The sequence below is a fragment of the Sycon ciliatum genome, chromosome 9, assembly GCF_964019385.1.
Source record: "Sycon ciliatum chromosome 9, ocSycCili1.1, whole genome shotgun sequence".
NCBI classification, from domain to species: Eukaryota; Metazoa; Porifera; class Calcarea; order Leucosolenida; family Sycettidae; genus Sycon; species Sycon ciliatum.
The window spans coordinates 2,990,145-3,006,107 of record NC_088651.1 but is presented as its reverse complement, the minus strand read 5'-3'; the positions used below and the strand labels follow the sequence as shown (position 1 = coordinate 3,006,107).

The following is a 15,963-nucleotide window of genomic DNA, read 5'->3' as shown; positions in this document are numbered from 1 at the left end:
CATGATACGTACACAGCACTCCGATTATCTTTAACACTTTCGTACTAGCTGTACGTTGGTCTCAGCGATTACGGGATAATGGATAGATCGCTTGGTTTGCACGAAGTTGCAGTGTTGCTTAGCGAAGTGGGAAATCGAGATATTTCCTGATTCTCTTTCTATTTCCTACTCCAGGAAGCTTTCGCTGAGCAATTAGAAGTTATTTTCATCGAGCAATTATGGCATTAGCGAAGGTATATAGAAGTTTCCATGGTGAGAGAGAATATCAAGAACTCCCTGTTCCGTGTTTGGGCTCCGGCAATTTTGCAGAGGTTAAAAGTGCACGGACAATCAGTACAGGTGCGCCTGTGGCGATCAAGGTCATTATCTTCGGGCACACTCATGATGTAATTGTCCGTGAGTACAATCTTCTAGCTGCCCTGGGAAATGCTGGTGGTCATCCCAACGTTATTGAACTGGTCGACGCTGCATACGAAATCAATGACTTGCAGAAGCGGCTGGTTCTCGTTCTGCCTAAATGTGACACTGTCATCTCACGATGGATTGCTCTAGGACACAGAAAGGCAACAATTCTCGTCCGTACAGAGCTGACCCGGCAGATGTACGCTGGTCTTGAATTTCTCCACCTTTGTAGCCTGTTTCATCGAGATCTGCACCAGGGAAATATTCTGGTCCACGGACAGTCTGGTCAGATCAAAATCGCCGATTTTGGAGCATCTTGTATCGGTTCTCCCAAGGTAGAAGACGCTGAGTTGCGTCAAGACCTTTGGGCAATTACCAGACAGGCATGCCTCAGTGTTTGGGACGGCAAAGAAAACATCGAATACCTCAAGAACCCAGCTGCGCGAAAATTCTGCGTGCAGAAAGGTGTTCCGAACGAGTTAATTGAAAAGGCTGAGGGCATCATCAAGTCGCGGCCTAGGCATCTGTGTCGAGATTTGACTGAATATCCACTTAAAACGTGGGATGAGGTGCTAATTGATAGCCCCGGTATTGCAATGGCCATCCAGCAGATAATGGTTTGGAAATGGAACCATCCGCCACCACGAATAGGTATTCCAGTACCGGAAAACCTTCATCATGCATTTCTTCTTGGCTCCTTGATTGGGCCACGCCACATGCTAACGGCCAGTGTAGTTCTGGGATTGGTTAGTCAAGCTATCGCGAAATCCGGGCAAGAGCAGGCGCAAGACATTATTCGCCAGATTACTTTAGATATGCACTGAATGTAAACCGCTCTCCCACCAAGATAATGCATAATAAATTTGTTCCAAACTTAATATATCCACTAGACAGGCATTGCTATCCATAGATCTGTTGCTCCAGGACACCCTGCATGGAGCGTTGGTCGAAGAAGAAAATTATGGACGTGTTGCACTTTGGAGTGAATTTGTGATTTTCCGTATCGGTGAACTAATCGGCAAGTATAGCATTCTTTTCTACAAAATCACGAATAAACAAGGACTTTCATGGCTAACTGAAGCAAAATGGGCGAAACAATTATTGATGCTGATAGAGAAATTTCTAGAGAGTAACGTCGTGACCTGGTAAGCAGAACGGTTGGGCCATGCAGTTAGATTTCTGTGAACTATATGTCGTAAACCTAAAGGAGCATTTTATAGGCTGCTATTCTTCCGCATACAGCTAATGAAACCAGGCATCTACTGAACCCTGTAGCTTCCTAACATCACTTTATCCCGATCGAAATGTATTGCCAAATCGTAACAGAACAACCACAAAGTGTAAGCGAAAATAACTACCTGCACGAAAGTTACACAGGTGCTGAGATTCATATGATTGGTGATGTTATGACACCTAACCAGCAAACATTACTATTCTGTCTTTGTGGAGTGTTTTTTTGCGCACGTCAATCTCTACATGCACATGCAATTAAATACTCTTCTACCATAGCCAGGAATGGAAATGGGTGAAAGTTAGTGTACATCAAGTTTTTTTCTTCTTCTTCAGAATCCACATATCTCCAGACGCCGGGGCAAATAATGGAGTGCGGTGGTGCGGCCTATTAAGCTCAGCGGACCAGAGGTCTCGGCTTCATATCTCCATGGACGCACCAAGGTACGCTGCTAGAAAAGCGCATAGGCATAATAACAGAGAGATCCAGGTTTCACTGCATACAAAAGGCACACATAAGGTCTACAGAGTTCGCCTCCACGACCAGTTTCTTGGACAGCGCAGTCATCACCCAAATTGCGAGCAATAACTTACATGGGTCATCTACGTGACACAGCCAGCCGCTTGGTCCCACGCTATTCGGCTTGGGATTTACACAAGCAGTTCACCGTCTTTATTCCTACTGCGGCCTATTCCGAAGTTGAAATACATTCAGTCATTCAAGTTTGACTTCAAGTAACGTTAGCATTCAGGAAGAGACACCGAGAAGGTCTCCCATTTAGGTTGCACCAACTTTTTAACACTCGGATTAGGTCGTACGCTTTCCCAACTAGTATTATCGCCAAATATATAATTTACGTCACACATTTAACACACACACCCACCTTTACAATAGTTCGCAAACCCCATTTCGGAAATTGAACCATTGCATATCTTCTGTCTTCACTCCGATGTCACTTCAGATTCACTGAATTCTCCGGAGTGAACCATCTTCAGGGTGAACTATAGAACCCGCAACTTGGAGCTGCTAAAAATAAAGAGATAACTCCAGGATGACGACTCCACCATAACCAATTGGCAGTGCATCGCTGGCTATAACTAAACTGTACAGGGAGGGAGAGAAGAGCGGCCAGCAGTAACTAGAACTATTCCCTACAGGCGCGTGGCATACATGCACGCTTTAGACACCGGTCAAATCAAACAAGCCTTTTTCAGCTTGAGCTGAATGTGGCTTGTGCTGAATGAAGGGGTTGGTCAAATCGACCCAGGTGATCCGCTGATTTTTTGCGTGTTGGAGAGTTTTTCTTTGCGTCCATTTTTGAATTTGAATTAAAAAAATTAAAATTAAGTAATTTTGAGGAAGGTTTGAGCTTGTAGTTCAGCCATGGATCCTGAAACTAGACTTTCGGACCTAATTTATTGCTTTTCGGAACTTTTTTCATGAAGACCGATAAAACGAGAGAGCTTGGAAGCTCAGGGCCCTACGCTATGCTTTTTTGCCTTGATGACCTAGACAAAAAAAAGCATAGGGATGTTATAAATTCTTTAAAAAATCCTCTTTTTTTAACCTGGGATTCGAACCCGCACTATCGCGCGCCCTGCATGCATCTCCCGATACACTTCGCATACATACTAGTTCTTCCAAGTTGTTTTACATTGCGATCTTGCATTTGAAAGCCCTATTTGAATATGCATTGTGGCCAGCCGTCTTTGATGGCACGATACGGTAGGGGATAGGTACGGGACAGGTACGATCGAGGGTAATACGACACCGTCTAGCTGCCCGCAATATTCAAATAGGGCTTTCAAACGCAAGATAATTATAGCAATAAAAACTGCTTTATGGCAGTTTTCTAAAAAAAGTTATTGTGTTCTAGTCCGTGGACCCCGTCTAAAAAGTAAGAAATTAACGAAATGTGATAGCTGAAAATTTTCAGCTATCACATTTCGTTAATTTCTTACTTTTTAGACGGGGTCCACGGACTAGAACACAATAACTTTTTTTAGAAAACTGCCACAAAGCAGTTTTTATTGCTATAATTTCTTTTGTTTTTTCTGTCACCAATCAATGGAATGCCCTATATCAATATGTAAATGATGGCCTTCACATCATATCAATACCGTATTATACGCATTGATGTGCAAGCCTTTTCTTGCAGAATATGGCACTAGCATGTTCTTCTGCGGGGAAACATGTGAGTAGTGGTGGACCGTGGTGGTACTTTTTTTTATACGGAGGTCATCCTGTGCATGTTGCTGTAGCAGAATTTCATGACTCTGTCATAAAATTGTCTTGCGTTTCAGATATTTCAGATTTCCCCACACCCGATCAGATTTATTTGAGAAATGTAACCAGGTGCGTGTCGCGTTTTTGTTGATTCTGTGTTTATAATGGTTTATAATCATGGGTTATCGTGATAAGGTCATCCTGCATCATATTGCACTGAAATCGTAACCCTGTTGATGTCGATACAACTTTTGGAAGCAGTTCAATGACTTCAAGCTGTTAGTCCTCGATTTTCTAAAACAACACAGCAAAGGAGGAACAATAAACATGTATTAAAATGTAAACAAATACATTGCTGAGTCCGACACCTCGTTCCAACAACTACACTGATCCTGAGGATAAAAGGGGCAAGACTATGGTTGGAGGTACTGAGAGATAAACAAGGCACTCCATAATAATAAAATCTTACACATCTTTTGGAGAGTATAAATGATATCCAGTCGAACCTCTTTAGGACGAACACCAAGGGACCGATGGTATTTATTCTGTGAGTTTGTCTTGACCTATTTTATAACCAGTGAATACAATTATTTCTCCAACAGACATACGAATAGATTTCTTCTACAGCGAAAGATTCTAAGCCACAGCGACTCATTGACTTGTCTCGTATGAAACAAATGAGTCACTAGAGAGGTTCTGCAAAACGAAAATGCGTACAAACTTTCGTTCCACGTCATGAAGTGCAAAACTTCGCACGAGCTTTCGCAACTTTGGACGCGAAATGAACAGTCGTACACACTTTCGTGAGATTGGGTCATGGCGTACGTGCACTTGGCCTGCGCAAACTACGAAAATGTGCAGAACGCAAAGTTCGTGCAAAAATTCGTACACACTTTCGCAAGGACTGTCGCGAAACTTCGTTCGAATTTTCGTTTTGCAGAACCTCTCTACTGAACGTTTCTTTAGCAACATGACGGCAACTGAAACAGCAACAGAGAAAGTACGATACATGTACAGCACATTCTTGCAGGTACTACAAACCGATTGCAGATCGTAATTCTTGCTTTGGCGGCACGAAACTTCATTTGGGGCAGTGCAATCTCGGCGGAACTCACAAATAATAAATAAAACAGACCAAACTCGAGTAAACAAATCCAATCATACAAGTACGAGATCTTCACGAGACGAGCCTGCACCCTTTGACTTGTTTCGTACGAAGCAAACAAGTTTACTGAACCTCTCCACAATGGAGATTTTCGGTCAATGGGTCCTTGAACCTTTCCGTCCAGATTGGGAACCGCCAACGATAGTATGCCACTGACCAGTGCCTTACTTGTAACGTACCAATGTACAATGAATATGAGTATTTCGACAACACATCTAACATAAGCCTTACCGTCAAGAAGGTGAACTCGCGTTCTTCGCACACTGTAGACAAGGGCAAAGAGATAAAAATGGATCTTAATCCGAATAAAATCAGCACACGTTTCCGTAAATGAAAGGGTGAGCATAAGCAAATGAATCGAAGGAAACCGGTCAACTCAGAGATCACCTGTCATCGAGTATTCCGTAAAAAGAGGCCTCGGCAGTGGAAAAGCTAAATTAGAAAAGAGATCCTGTCAGCTTTTCCATTATTTATTGCATTCCGCCCAAAATGAGCACACTTTTCGTAAATGAAAGAGTCAACACAAGCAAAAGAATCAAAGGGAACTGGTCAACTCACCTGTCATTGAGTAATATTCCGCGAAAGGAAGTTTCAGCAGCGACGAAACGAAATAAGCCAGGCCAGGAGACGAAATATCCGAAACAGCTCATACAAGAAGCAGTTCCAAAGGAGGAAGTTCCTCGCGCATGCACATCCGAACACGGACTGCACTGCAACACAATGTCTGCCGTGCACGTGCACAGCACGCGGCTACCACCCGTTGGTAGATCTAATACCGAGCACCTTACGTAGAGACTTACGTAGCCTAAGTGAAATACCGAGCACCTTACGTAGAAACTTACGTAGCATAACGATGTCGTTTTTCTTGCCATGTGAACACAATAATAGAAAAGCTGACAGGATCGCTTTTCTAAATAACGTGAAGCAACTTGGAAGAATGGGTATAAATGCGAAGTGTATGGGGGAATGCATGTAGGGCGATTGTGCGGGTTCGAATCCCAGGATATGCCTAAAAAAAATAGGAGAATTGAAAAATTTATAACATCCTATCCTTTTTTTGCCGTCAGATACGGATAGCGCCAGGTGTGACACAAACACCCAAACAAACAAATAACAAACGAGAGAGCTTGGAAGCTCAGGGCCCTACGCTATGCTTTTTTTGCCTTGATGACTTAGACAAAAAAAGCAAAGGGATGTTATAAATTCTTATAAATTTCTACTTTGTGTTTTTAGACATAACCTGGGATTCGAACCCGCACTATCGCCCTTCATGCATCCCCCGATTCACTTCGCCTACATACTAATTCTTCCAAGTTGCTTCACGTTATGATCTTGTATTTGAAAGCCCGATTTGAATATGCATTGTGGCCAGCCGTCTTTGATTGTACGGTATGGTACGGGACAGTTACGGGACAGGTACGGGACAAGTACGCGACAGGTACGGTAGAGGGTAGTACGACACCATCTACCGCCTTGATGACGGCAAAAAAAGAATAGAGATGTTATAAATTTTTCAATTCTCCTATTTTTTCAGGCATTACCTGGGATTCGAACCCGCACTATCGCCCTTCATGCATTCCCCAATACACTTCGCCTACATACTAATTCTTCCAAGTTGCTTCACGTTATGATCTTGCGTTTGAAAGCCCTATTTGAATAGTGCGGCCAGCTGTATGTTTTTTTATTTTTTATTTTTTTTTTATTTCAACACTTTTCTTTGGCACCTATGACATCAGGGGATGGCCCACGCCTGGTAAAAAAATAAATAAATAAAAACAAAAACAATGAGGAGCATTAAAGACAGTCAGTGCAGTGCGCACATGTTCACCGGTTTGAGTGCGACGCACATGCCACAGTTCAGAAATGCAAATTGCACTCAGCCGCCACCAGTTCGGTCGATGATGGTTGAGCTACTGCAACTCTGCTCCGGGACCGGTGTCCTCGGAGGGCCATAATGGCCGAGCGAAGAAGGGCGAACCCCAACCTGCATCTGACCCACGCCATTGTGATGGAGTAAGGCTCATTCTTCTTGTCGCTGATGATCAGTCCGAGCCGCTTGTAAAGGGCAGTTGCCGCCTTGCCTTGGCCTCCAGTGGCACTGAATACGAGGGGAACGAAGGTGGCATGCTCCACCTCACGAACACGCTCCTCATAATGCCGACGCTTCTCACGCTCATGCTTTGCGTATGCGGCGGGGATGGAGTGGACCGAGTTCGAACGAGCATCAGGGTTGAACACCCGAATATCAAAGAAAGCTCGCTCAAACGGGCCACCCCATACCCCGCTGGCAGCAACATCCAGCCTTGCACCATCCTCACGGATAGCCGTCCGGTGATGAAAATTCTCACCAGATAACGGCTGAAGGCGTGGCTCAATGCTGATATCATGAGCTGCTGATGTGAGCATGATAGCGGTCAAGTCCCGCAGCTCGTTGTGCCGCAGAGACGGATAGCCGCCTACTGGGCAAGACAAGGCGTGCGGGACAGTGAAGGCAGCCCACAGGCACAGCTCTGGGGGAGATGGGGCGGGGTCCACCCGTAGCGGAGGCAGACTGCATCTCGAAACTCGCCCTTGTGTAGCGAGAACCCATGCTGCTTGAGTGGTCGACAGGTGAGCCAGTTTGACGCACCCTTTTCGGCCGCAAGATCCATGGACCATCCACGCCATCGTACACCTCCTTGGCATGACGCTGCTCCTTCTTTCTGGCGTCTGCCCTGGCTTTAGCTTTGGCTGCCCTGGTGTTGTCCGCCTCCTCCTGTGGCGGTGTATCCTGGTTCAAAATGCGCTGAACTAAGCTCTCGGTGATCGTAAGTGAGGAAGGAAACTGGTTCACAAGAGATACTGGGGAGACAATCCCCATGCCTCCGTAGCGGCTTGGGAGCGCGAGAACTTGGCGTTCCGTCTCTCCGGGCTGGGGACGACCAGCTGTATGTGGCCAGCTGTGTTTGATGGTACGGTACGGTACGTGACAAATACGGGAAAGCGCCAGGCGTGACACAAACACACAAACACACAAACACCAAATTAAAGCTGTGTGGACCCTTGCTAGCGCCAGACGTTACTGAAGTAACATCTTCTGCATAGCTACGGGAATTAAAGCTGTGTGGACCCTGGCTAGCGCCAGACGTTACTGAATTAACCTCTTCTGCATAGCTACGGGAATAAAAATGTAAATTATCGAGTCCTTTCCCGATTCCGAAGGGAACTCACGACGGCCGCTAACACCCGGTAAGCCATGGATGCAGCTTATGGGTCGTTCTCGGTACTTGTGCCAATGATTGTGAGACTTATTAACTCACCCCACCGTTAGGCGCTGCATCTGCCGCTAGGGTTTACCGGTTGGAGACCAATACAGTAGCCCTGAAAGTTGTGCCATTCAAACATTCAATACAGTAGCCCTGAAAGTTGTGCCATTCAAACAAGAGAGTTTGAAAGCTCAGGGTCCTCGCTATGCTTTTTTGTCTAGGTCATCATGCATGTGATTTGAGCTCATTGAAACTTTTTTTGCAATAGAATAATAAAATCAAAAATCCTCCCTTTCCATTTTCCTGAAGAAAAAATGGACGATCACGAAGTACATGTATTTCCCTGGCTTGGCATATCACAAATGACCAAAGAAAAATTACACATTTCGCATACATACACATTCATCCAAGTTGCTTCACGTTATTATCTTGCTGCTGAAACCCCTCTTTACATAAAGTGGCCAGATCATGAATTAACACGAATTAGAACGAGGTATGTCTCGTTGTCCAGGAAACGACCAATCAGCGACATTCCCGCCAAGGGCCTTATCAGAGTTTAAAGCCCGCTCAATCGTTATTTTACTACTCTTGATGACGCGTCGAGGGCCTTGGATTAGTTTAAAGCCCGCTGAATATACTCTAAACTGGTGCGTACAACTCCCTGTATGCATTATAGTACGGTGCAGGTAATGAACTCTGCATAAAATGTACGGTGTACTACTAAAAGCTACGCAATTCAGAAGTGTGTACGGTTTTTGCCTCCCGTATTCTTTCATCTGTACGAATTTCCTTTGTCAACAGCTTGTGGAAACATATAAAAACCGAAGATCAAAGTCATAAGAGGTATCGACAAGGGGCCCTCAAAGCCCCTAAATAGCTCCACAAGCTATGAATAAGAATGAAGCTCGCAATAAGAGCCCAGCATTTCATTTGCTGCTTTTCTACTTTTAGTAGTCCTAAGTGGTGCTGAGTTACCATAACTAAACAGAAGAAAATATTCTTTCATACCACACCAAGTCTCTCTGCACACAAACAACAAAACTACCCAATATAATGGTACACAAGCATAATGGAAGTGAGATAATGCATGTAACCTCGTTCTAAAATAGTTAGTGCATGGCAGGGAGGGTCTTATGGCTTGTTTGTGCCCTTCAGGGTAGCCCTCGGGCCTACGGCCCTCAGGCTAACCTGTCGGGCACTAACAAGCCATAAGGCCCTCCCTGCCATGCACTAACCTATAATTAAGTCAGTTGCATAGCGTCATAGGTTGCACACATTACCGAGTTTCCGAACGACGGGGATATTTGCTGTGTTGTTTCTTGTTATTGGCGTATCCTTTCCCAAGCACGGCGACTCTAGATGCGGTGGGACCTCTCTTCTCCCATCCTCATATGGTAACGAAATCACAGCCATTCCGTTCCCCGGGACGCAGGACACAAAGGACTATAATTGTCTGTTACATTATTATTATTATTATTCACATTAAGAAAAAGCAGACTATACTGATTGATCGAAGAGGGATAGATTTACCATCACTGTGGATAAGAGTCATACTGTAGCTCAGTTGGTTAGAGCATTGCTGGCATTTGGCCTCTAATTTCCCAATATTCTGACAAAGACAAACAAGAAGACTGACAAAAGGACTCTCGACTTCAAAATCACGCATGCTCATATCACACATGCGCGCGACAGTTTGGGGAGTGCCATCACACAGGAAAACAATACATAATTTTACAGCACCTGCCCGCCAGCTTGTCTCTTGATCTCCTCCGTTCCCACGCATACTTCTTAGTTTTACTTTGTTGCTGACGAAAAACATACAACAAACTAAGTCTTCCTCTGCGTCCCGGGTTTCGGCACCACGTTGTAACGGAATCACAAGCATTCCGTTCGCGGGGATTTTTTTTTACTAGAGCCACGTAAACCCGTCATGTGTGAGCCATGAATAAGGGGAGTGGTGGCGTGGTCTGGGATGCTCTGCCGACCTTGGGATGCAGGACACAAAGGACTAGCCTTGTTTGTTACCATACATTAATATTATTATTATTAAAAAGCTTCCGTGGAGATAAAAATGTAATCAACGCAATAAATAGAGTAAGCTGCGCACTCAGTACAAACACCATAACCAAAACTTGTTTTCATGTAAATAAAGAAGCTTGTTCCTAAACGTTTTCGTCGCCATCTCATCAGAGGATTACTGGCAAATCAACAAAAGCTCCTAACTCAATATATATACGCACAATGCAAGTAATAATTTAGACCCTAACTAGCGCGATAAAATGAGAGCTGAAAGAAACATTACACCATTCAACGATATCAGGTGACAACAGATGCGATAAATTCACCACCAGAAAGTTACCATGCAACCACAAACGAGAACTACTGATCTAAATTCACAAACAATTTCAACGTAAACAAATTCTTTTCTGCCTACACAAAATCGGCTTGGTGGTAAAAATGTAAATAGACTCCAATACACGCAAATACCTTTGACTACGTGAACGAGACCAAACAGAAAAGCAATCATCAGCATAACTAGAACGACAATCAATATTCTGAACAAGATGGTTGGCGATAGAAGATTCATACACCCTAACAACGCTACTAGAACCAGTACATACTTTGGAATTACGTGACAATGAAACCGACCTGACATTCCTTGCCGCGACTGCCAATCCAGAAGAGGCCGATGTAGATGTCCGTACCAAAGGCACGTCCGTTACTGGCACTGCCTGCTGCGATGATGCTCCCTTTGACGTTCCAATGGCTGTTGATGTTGATGAAGAGGAGGAGGGAGATGAGGAAGACGCTGACGACGACGTTGACGACAACGACGGAGACGATAAAGACTCTGCTAACCTCGCCCTAGAGCGAGTCACTGGTCCCGCAGACACACCATCTGGTGGTTTCTTCGGTGGCCGGCCACGCTTTTTGCCACCGGAGGTGGACACACCGGATGACGGTACAAAGGAAGTCAAAGAAGACGAAACCGCAGATACCAACGATGATGACGGGATAGAAGGAAGAGACGGTAAAGACGAAGGCAATGACGAACAAGCCGATGCCGACGAAGAAGACAACGACACCCCAGTTGGTTCTGTCCCCAGCGAGGGTGCACCTCCAGTCGCAGTACCAATCTTTGGGGGACGACCTCGTCTAGGCCTTGACGACCGTGCCTCAACAGGCATAACGTGCTAGTTAGGGTCTAAATTATTACTTGCATTGTGCGTATATATATTGAGTTAGGAGCTTTTGTTGATTTGCCAGTAATCCTCTGATGAGATGGCGACCAAAACGTTTAGGAACAAGCTTCTTTATTTACATGAAAACAAGTTTTGCTTATGGTGTTTGTACTGAGTGCGCAGCTTACTCTATTTATTGCGTTGATTATTATTAATGCAATGAATATAACTAAATGCGCACTCATATCACAACCATGGGGACGAATCATGTATTCCAGAACGTTTTCTTGTCACAATTATCAATGGAATTCGTGACTAAAGAGAATGATGAAACTACAATAGGATTTATACACTTGCAGTGGAACAGCGAGGATACAAGCATAGTAAGAAAAATAGTTGGTTGTGATATGAGTGCGCATTTAGTTATATTCATTGCATTATTAAGATTATTGTCTCCACGTCGCCTTTTTGATTATTATTATTATTATTATTTGAACAAACGGCGAGGAGACAACAATTTGATAACCGCAATCAGTAATACAAGCTGGATCGACATTTGTGTACACTGTATTCATGTATTGTAAAACTGTGGAGACAATGTGCAATAAAACGATGAAAAATGTGAAGAAATTGTGTAGAGAAAGAAAGGGATTCAAACAAGTTTTCGTACAACACTCATCAGGAATCGTCGTTGTACTAAAGGACACTGAAACAAAAATTGAACTATTATAGAAAATCTAAGTTAGAGAAATAACACTAAGAGCAACAACAGTGAAATTTACAAGTGTGAATTTTGACAATCAAAGCGAGAAATGAACAAAGGAGAAAGGAAGGGAAGACAACGTGATAACACATAACAGCAGTACATTACACCTAGAACATTAACGGCCAAGCTTGGCCGCACTAAACACGACACGTTACTTGAACAATTTCAACCCAATTATACTATCTTTCTGTACACACAAATTAGGCTTGTACAGACGCTGATAGATAGCTTCCAACACTTTTAACTGTAGTCCATAACCATGACGACCACGGCACAATACAGTGAACGAAGAGTCGGAATACGCACCGCAACAATCAGGACTAGCCAGCAGATGATTGTACACTGAAGACTTGCTACCACGAAACCTACGCACAACACTAACACTCTCACCGGCACTCTCACCATCACTCCCATCACTGCTCTCCGACTCACTGCTCCCTCCGCCATTGTCTCCACAGTTTTACAATACATGAATACAGTGTACACAAATGTCGATCCAGCTTGTATTACTGATTGCGGTTATCAAATTATTATTATTATTATTATACATTACGGAAAAGCAGACTACTCTAACAGAGACGAACAAGAAAACGGACAAAAGGACTCTTGACTACAAAATCGAGCATGCTCATATCACACATGCACGCGACTAGACGAGACGATTTAAGGAAACCAATCACACGCGAAAACAATACATCTTTGTACATCAATAATTATAGTCATGGTGAACGAAGAATTAGCGCGCAGAAGATGGTGAAGGAGGAAACACGTCCCGCTTGTGACTGTTACTTCCTGTACATGCTGCCGGGTAGATAATTCTAGTCATAACCTTGCTCTGGACGCTTTCAAGGTGAGGCATCCAGACTTCAGCCAATCGGCCAGAGCCGTTGCCACTGTGGTGAGGGTTCTGGGCACTACCGCCGTTGACGCCATCCTACAGGAATCATACAGGGCTATGTTTTTGTTTGTTTTTGTTGTTTGTTTTACTTCGCAGATTCTAACGGGCAAGTTTCTCAATAACAAGAACGCGAATGCCAAGAAAACTAGTAATAATAATAAAAGAAGTAACCGGAGCAGCAGAAAATGAATAATAGCTTTAATAACTCACATGGTGAGCCAAGGAACAAATTTCCATGTTACAAGTAATCGCTTTAAAGGGAAAAAGAAAAGAGCGGGTGGTACAGCAGTCTTCCTTTACCGAAGCTACCTCGGGCGACATCAGTGGACGTGGACTGCGAGTGGATGCGACATACGAATGGATGCGACAGCAACAGTGACTGGAATGATGGCTGATACGTTTCATCAAGAGTACATACCCCCCCCCCCAGAGTGTGCAACCTTGAAATCAGTGAACAGACGTGGTTCCCCCCCCCCCCCAATGTCGTGGATGCATCGCCAGGTGAGCCATAGCGCCTTTTGTTTGTGCAGCTCTGCGATTATCGTATGTCATCTGCTATTTGTACAATTGGCACAGGCGAGGAAGCCACAGGGACATCTTGTGTGTTTATGCGGAAGAGGACAGGGTCGTGAAAAGAGCCTTGGGTACTGCGCAGATGCAATCCAGAGCAGGGCTGGTTGAAGACGAGATTAGTGTCTCCTACTTGCGACCGAACAAGAAGTTGACGAACTAGCTGAGCGCATTTCCAAAATTTCCAACTGAAAGGGGTTCTCGGATCAACTTGTCACTTTATCAAAAAGCCTTCGGCTTGGCTGATAGGCACAGCCTTGTGAACTTGCCACTGTCTCTCGCCTGATGGAGATTATCTGTCAGCACACAGAAGGCGTCTTCCGTAGAACATTTCTTGCGGAAGGCAAATTGTGTTTTGGGATGTCTTATCAAACGGGCCGCCCGTGGTTACTTGCGGTGGGGTGTGCGTCTATTTGGGATGAACAGATAAATGCGGGATAAAGTTAAGCAAATAAGACAGACAATGCAAGGTGGGCAACCTCAAGCTATCCCTGCGCCTGCTTCCCAGCGTTTGCTGTAACACTCCGAAGCCTTGGGACGAGTTGACGAATGGCTTGGCTCTTCTCACTCTCAATCTCCTGGTCTCTCTGCTTTGCGGCCTGATTAAAAACACGCGCTGGGACGTGTGTTTCCCAGAAGCCAGTTTGAAGCCCTTTTCAATGAGTGATGGGTGACCAGCGTCGTCTCTACTCATCCGAAAGGCCAGGTTTGAAGTCGGGAGCACGGAGTGTGAATTCCCAGCGCATTGACGTACGTCCAGAGTTGTGCGCCAACGACATGATCCATGCCTCCTTATCCGAACTGCCGTCCTGTTGCTGTTTTGTTGGTGTTGGTAGCGCTGCCCCGTCCTGGTTCTCCTGCCCCTGCCAAATTGATTTTTGGGATTGTCCAAGCTCGCCTGTTAGCTTTGCAGCTCTAGCTCGAGGTGTATTGCGCACCCGGACTGGGCTCGGAGCACTTGTGCGACATTGACCAGCGGTCACTCGCCATGTGACCGGTTTTGCTACATTTCCAGAACGTGTGAGTCTACCCATTTGTGCCAAACTCGTAGTTTGTACCGGTCTACGTGGATTGAGCTGAATGAGTGATTGAAGGCTTTCATATTGATTTCCACTGCACTTTGTGTTCATTTTCCTTTCTTTTCATTCGACATGTAATTGAATTTTGATGCAACACTGGCTCTCTATCTCTTTTTGTCTGTATCTCTGTCTCTCTCTCTGTCTCTCTCTGTCTCTCTCTGTCTCTCCCTCTCTATCTCCCTCTCCCTGTCAGTTCTCTCGCCGCTCTCCCCTTTTCCTTGGTGCTTGCTGTGTACGCCGACCCTAGACCTTTGATCGGCGAGTCCACCACACCTCACCAGCGCAGCTCATGTAGCGGTTTCAGACCCATTGTTTTTCGTCTGTTTCGGGTTCCTTTCTTCCGTAAATAAGTGCACTGTGATAAACAAATTCCAAAATCCGTTTATCACATAGCATAATTATGACCATTTCCTAGGAATTGGCCACGCCATTCCTGGGCGTTTGATATAGGCCGGTATGACACCTAGCTGCTGCATGTCACACCGGGCTAACTCATATCGCAGCCAGCTGTTCAATATCTCAACCAGCTGTTCAATATCACAACCAGCATTCAATATCACAACCAGCTGTTCAATATCACAACCAGCTGTTCCATATGACACCCGGCCGCTGAATATGACACCCGGCTGCGTATCTTTATATCAACGCCTCCTGCTTCGCAGTCGGGATAGATATTCGCCGGCATTACCCCCGTACTCATGTAGTATTTTTTACATACAAATATCCTGGTACAAGATACGTTAGTATTCCGTATGACCAATTTCAAGGTTCTCTGTACCTTTTTTATCATGTTCCCTCTTGCCACAGATAGCAGAGGTAGACGAGTATTCAACAACAACTATGGATATAATATATAGGAATTCCACTCGCACACGCTCGTACGTATTGGGGGACGTGCGCTCTATAACCTGCAATGGAGGCGAATCGCATGGGCGCAGTGCGAGCACTAACATGCCCGTCAATATCAGGTTCTATAACAACAGTGCAGATACCTATCGAGAACAGTCAATCCTGAGTGCATTGAACAACAATCGTGGCGGCCACGACAATGTGGTGGAACTGATTGATATGGCCTATTGTGTCACAGACATCGCTAGGAGAAAGCCCGTCCTTGTGACCACATTTTGCCGTCTAAACATCTTTGAATGGATGGAAGACTACCATCTCTCGGCTACGCCTGAGGTCAGAATGGAGATTAC

At 44.8% G+C, this 15,963-nt stretch overlaps 1 protein-coding gene across 1 annotated transcript; it reads left to right on the top strand.

The window, feature by feature from the left end:
- Nucleotides 1-218: 218 nt before the first annotated feature.
- Nucleotides 219-1,226, top strand: LOC135825100 (calcium-dependent protein kinase 4-like). Its single transcript, XM_065337837.1, has one exon. It carries the CDS (start codon nucleotides 219-221, stop codon nucleotides 1,224-1,226), a length of 1,008 nt encoding a protein of 335 aa, XP_065193909.1.
- The last annotated feature ends 14,737 nt before the right edge of the window (nucleotides 1,227-15,963 follow it).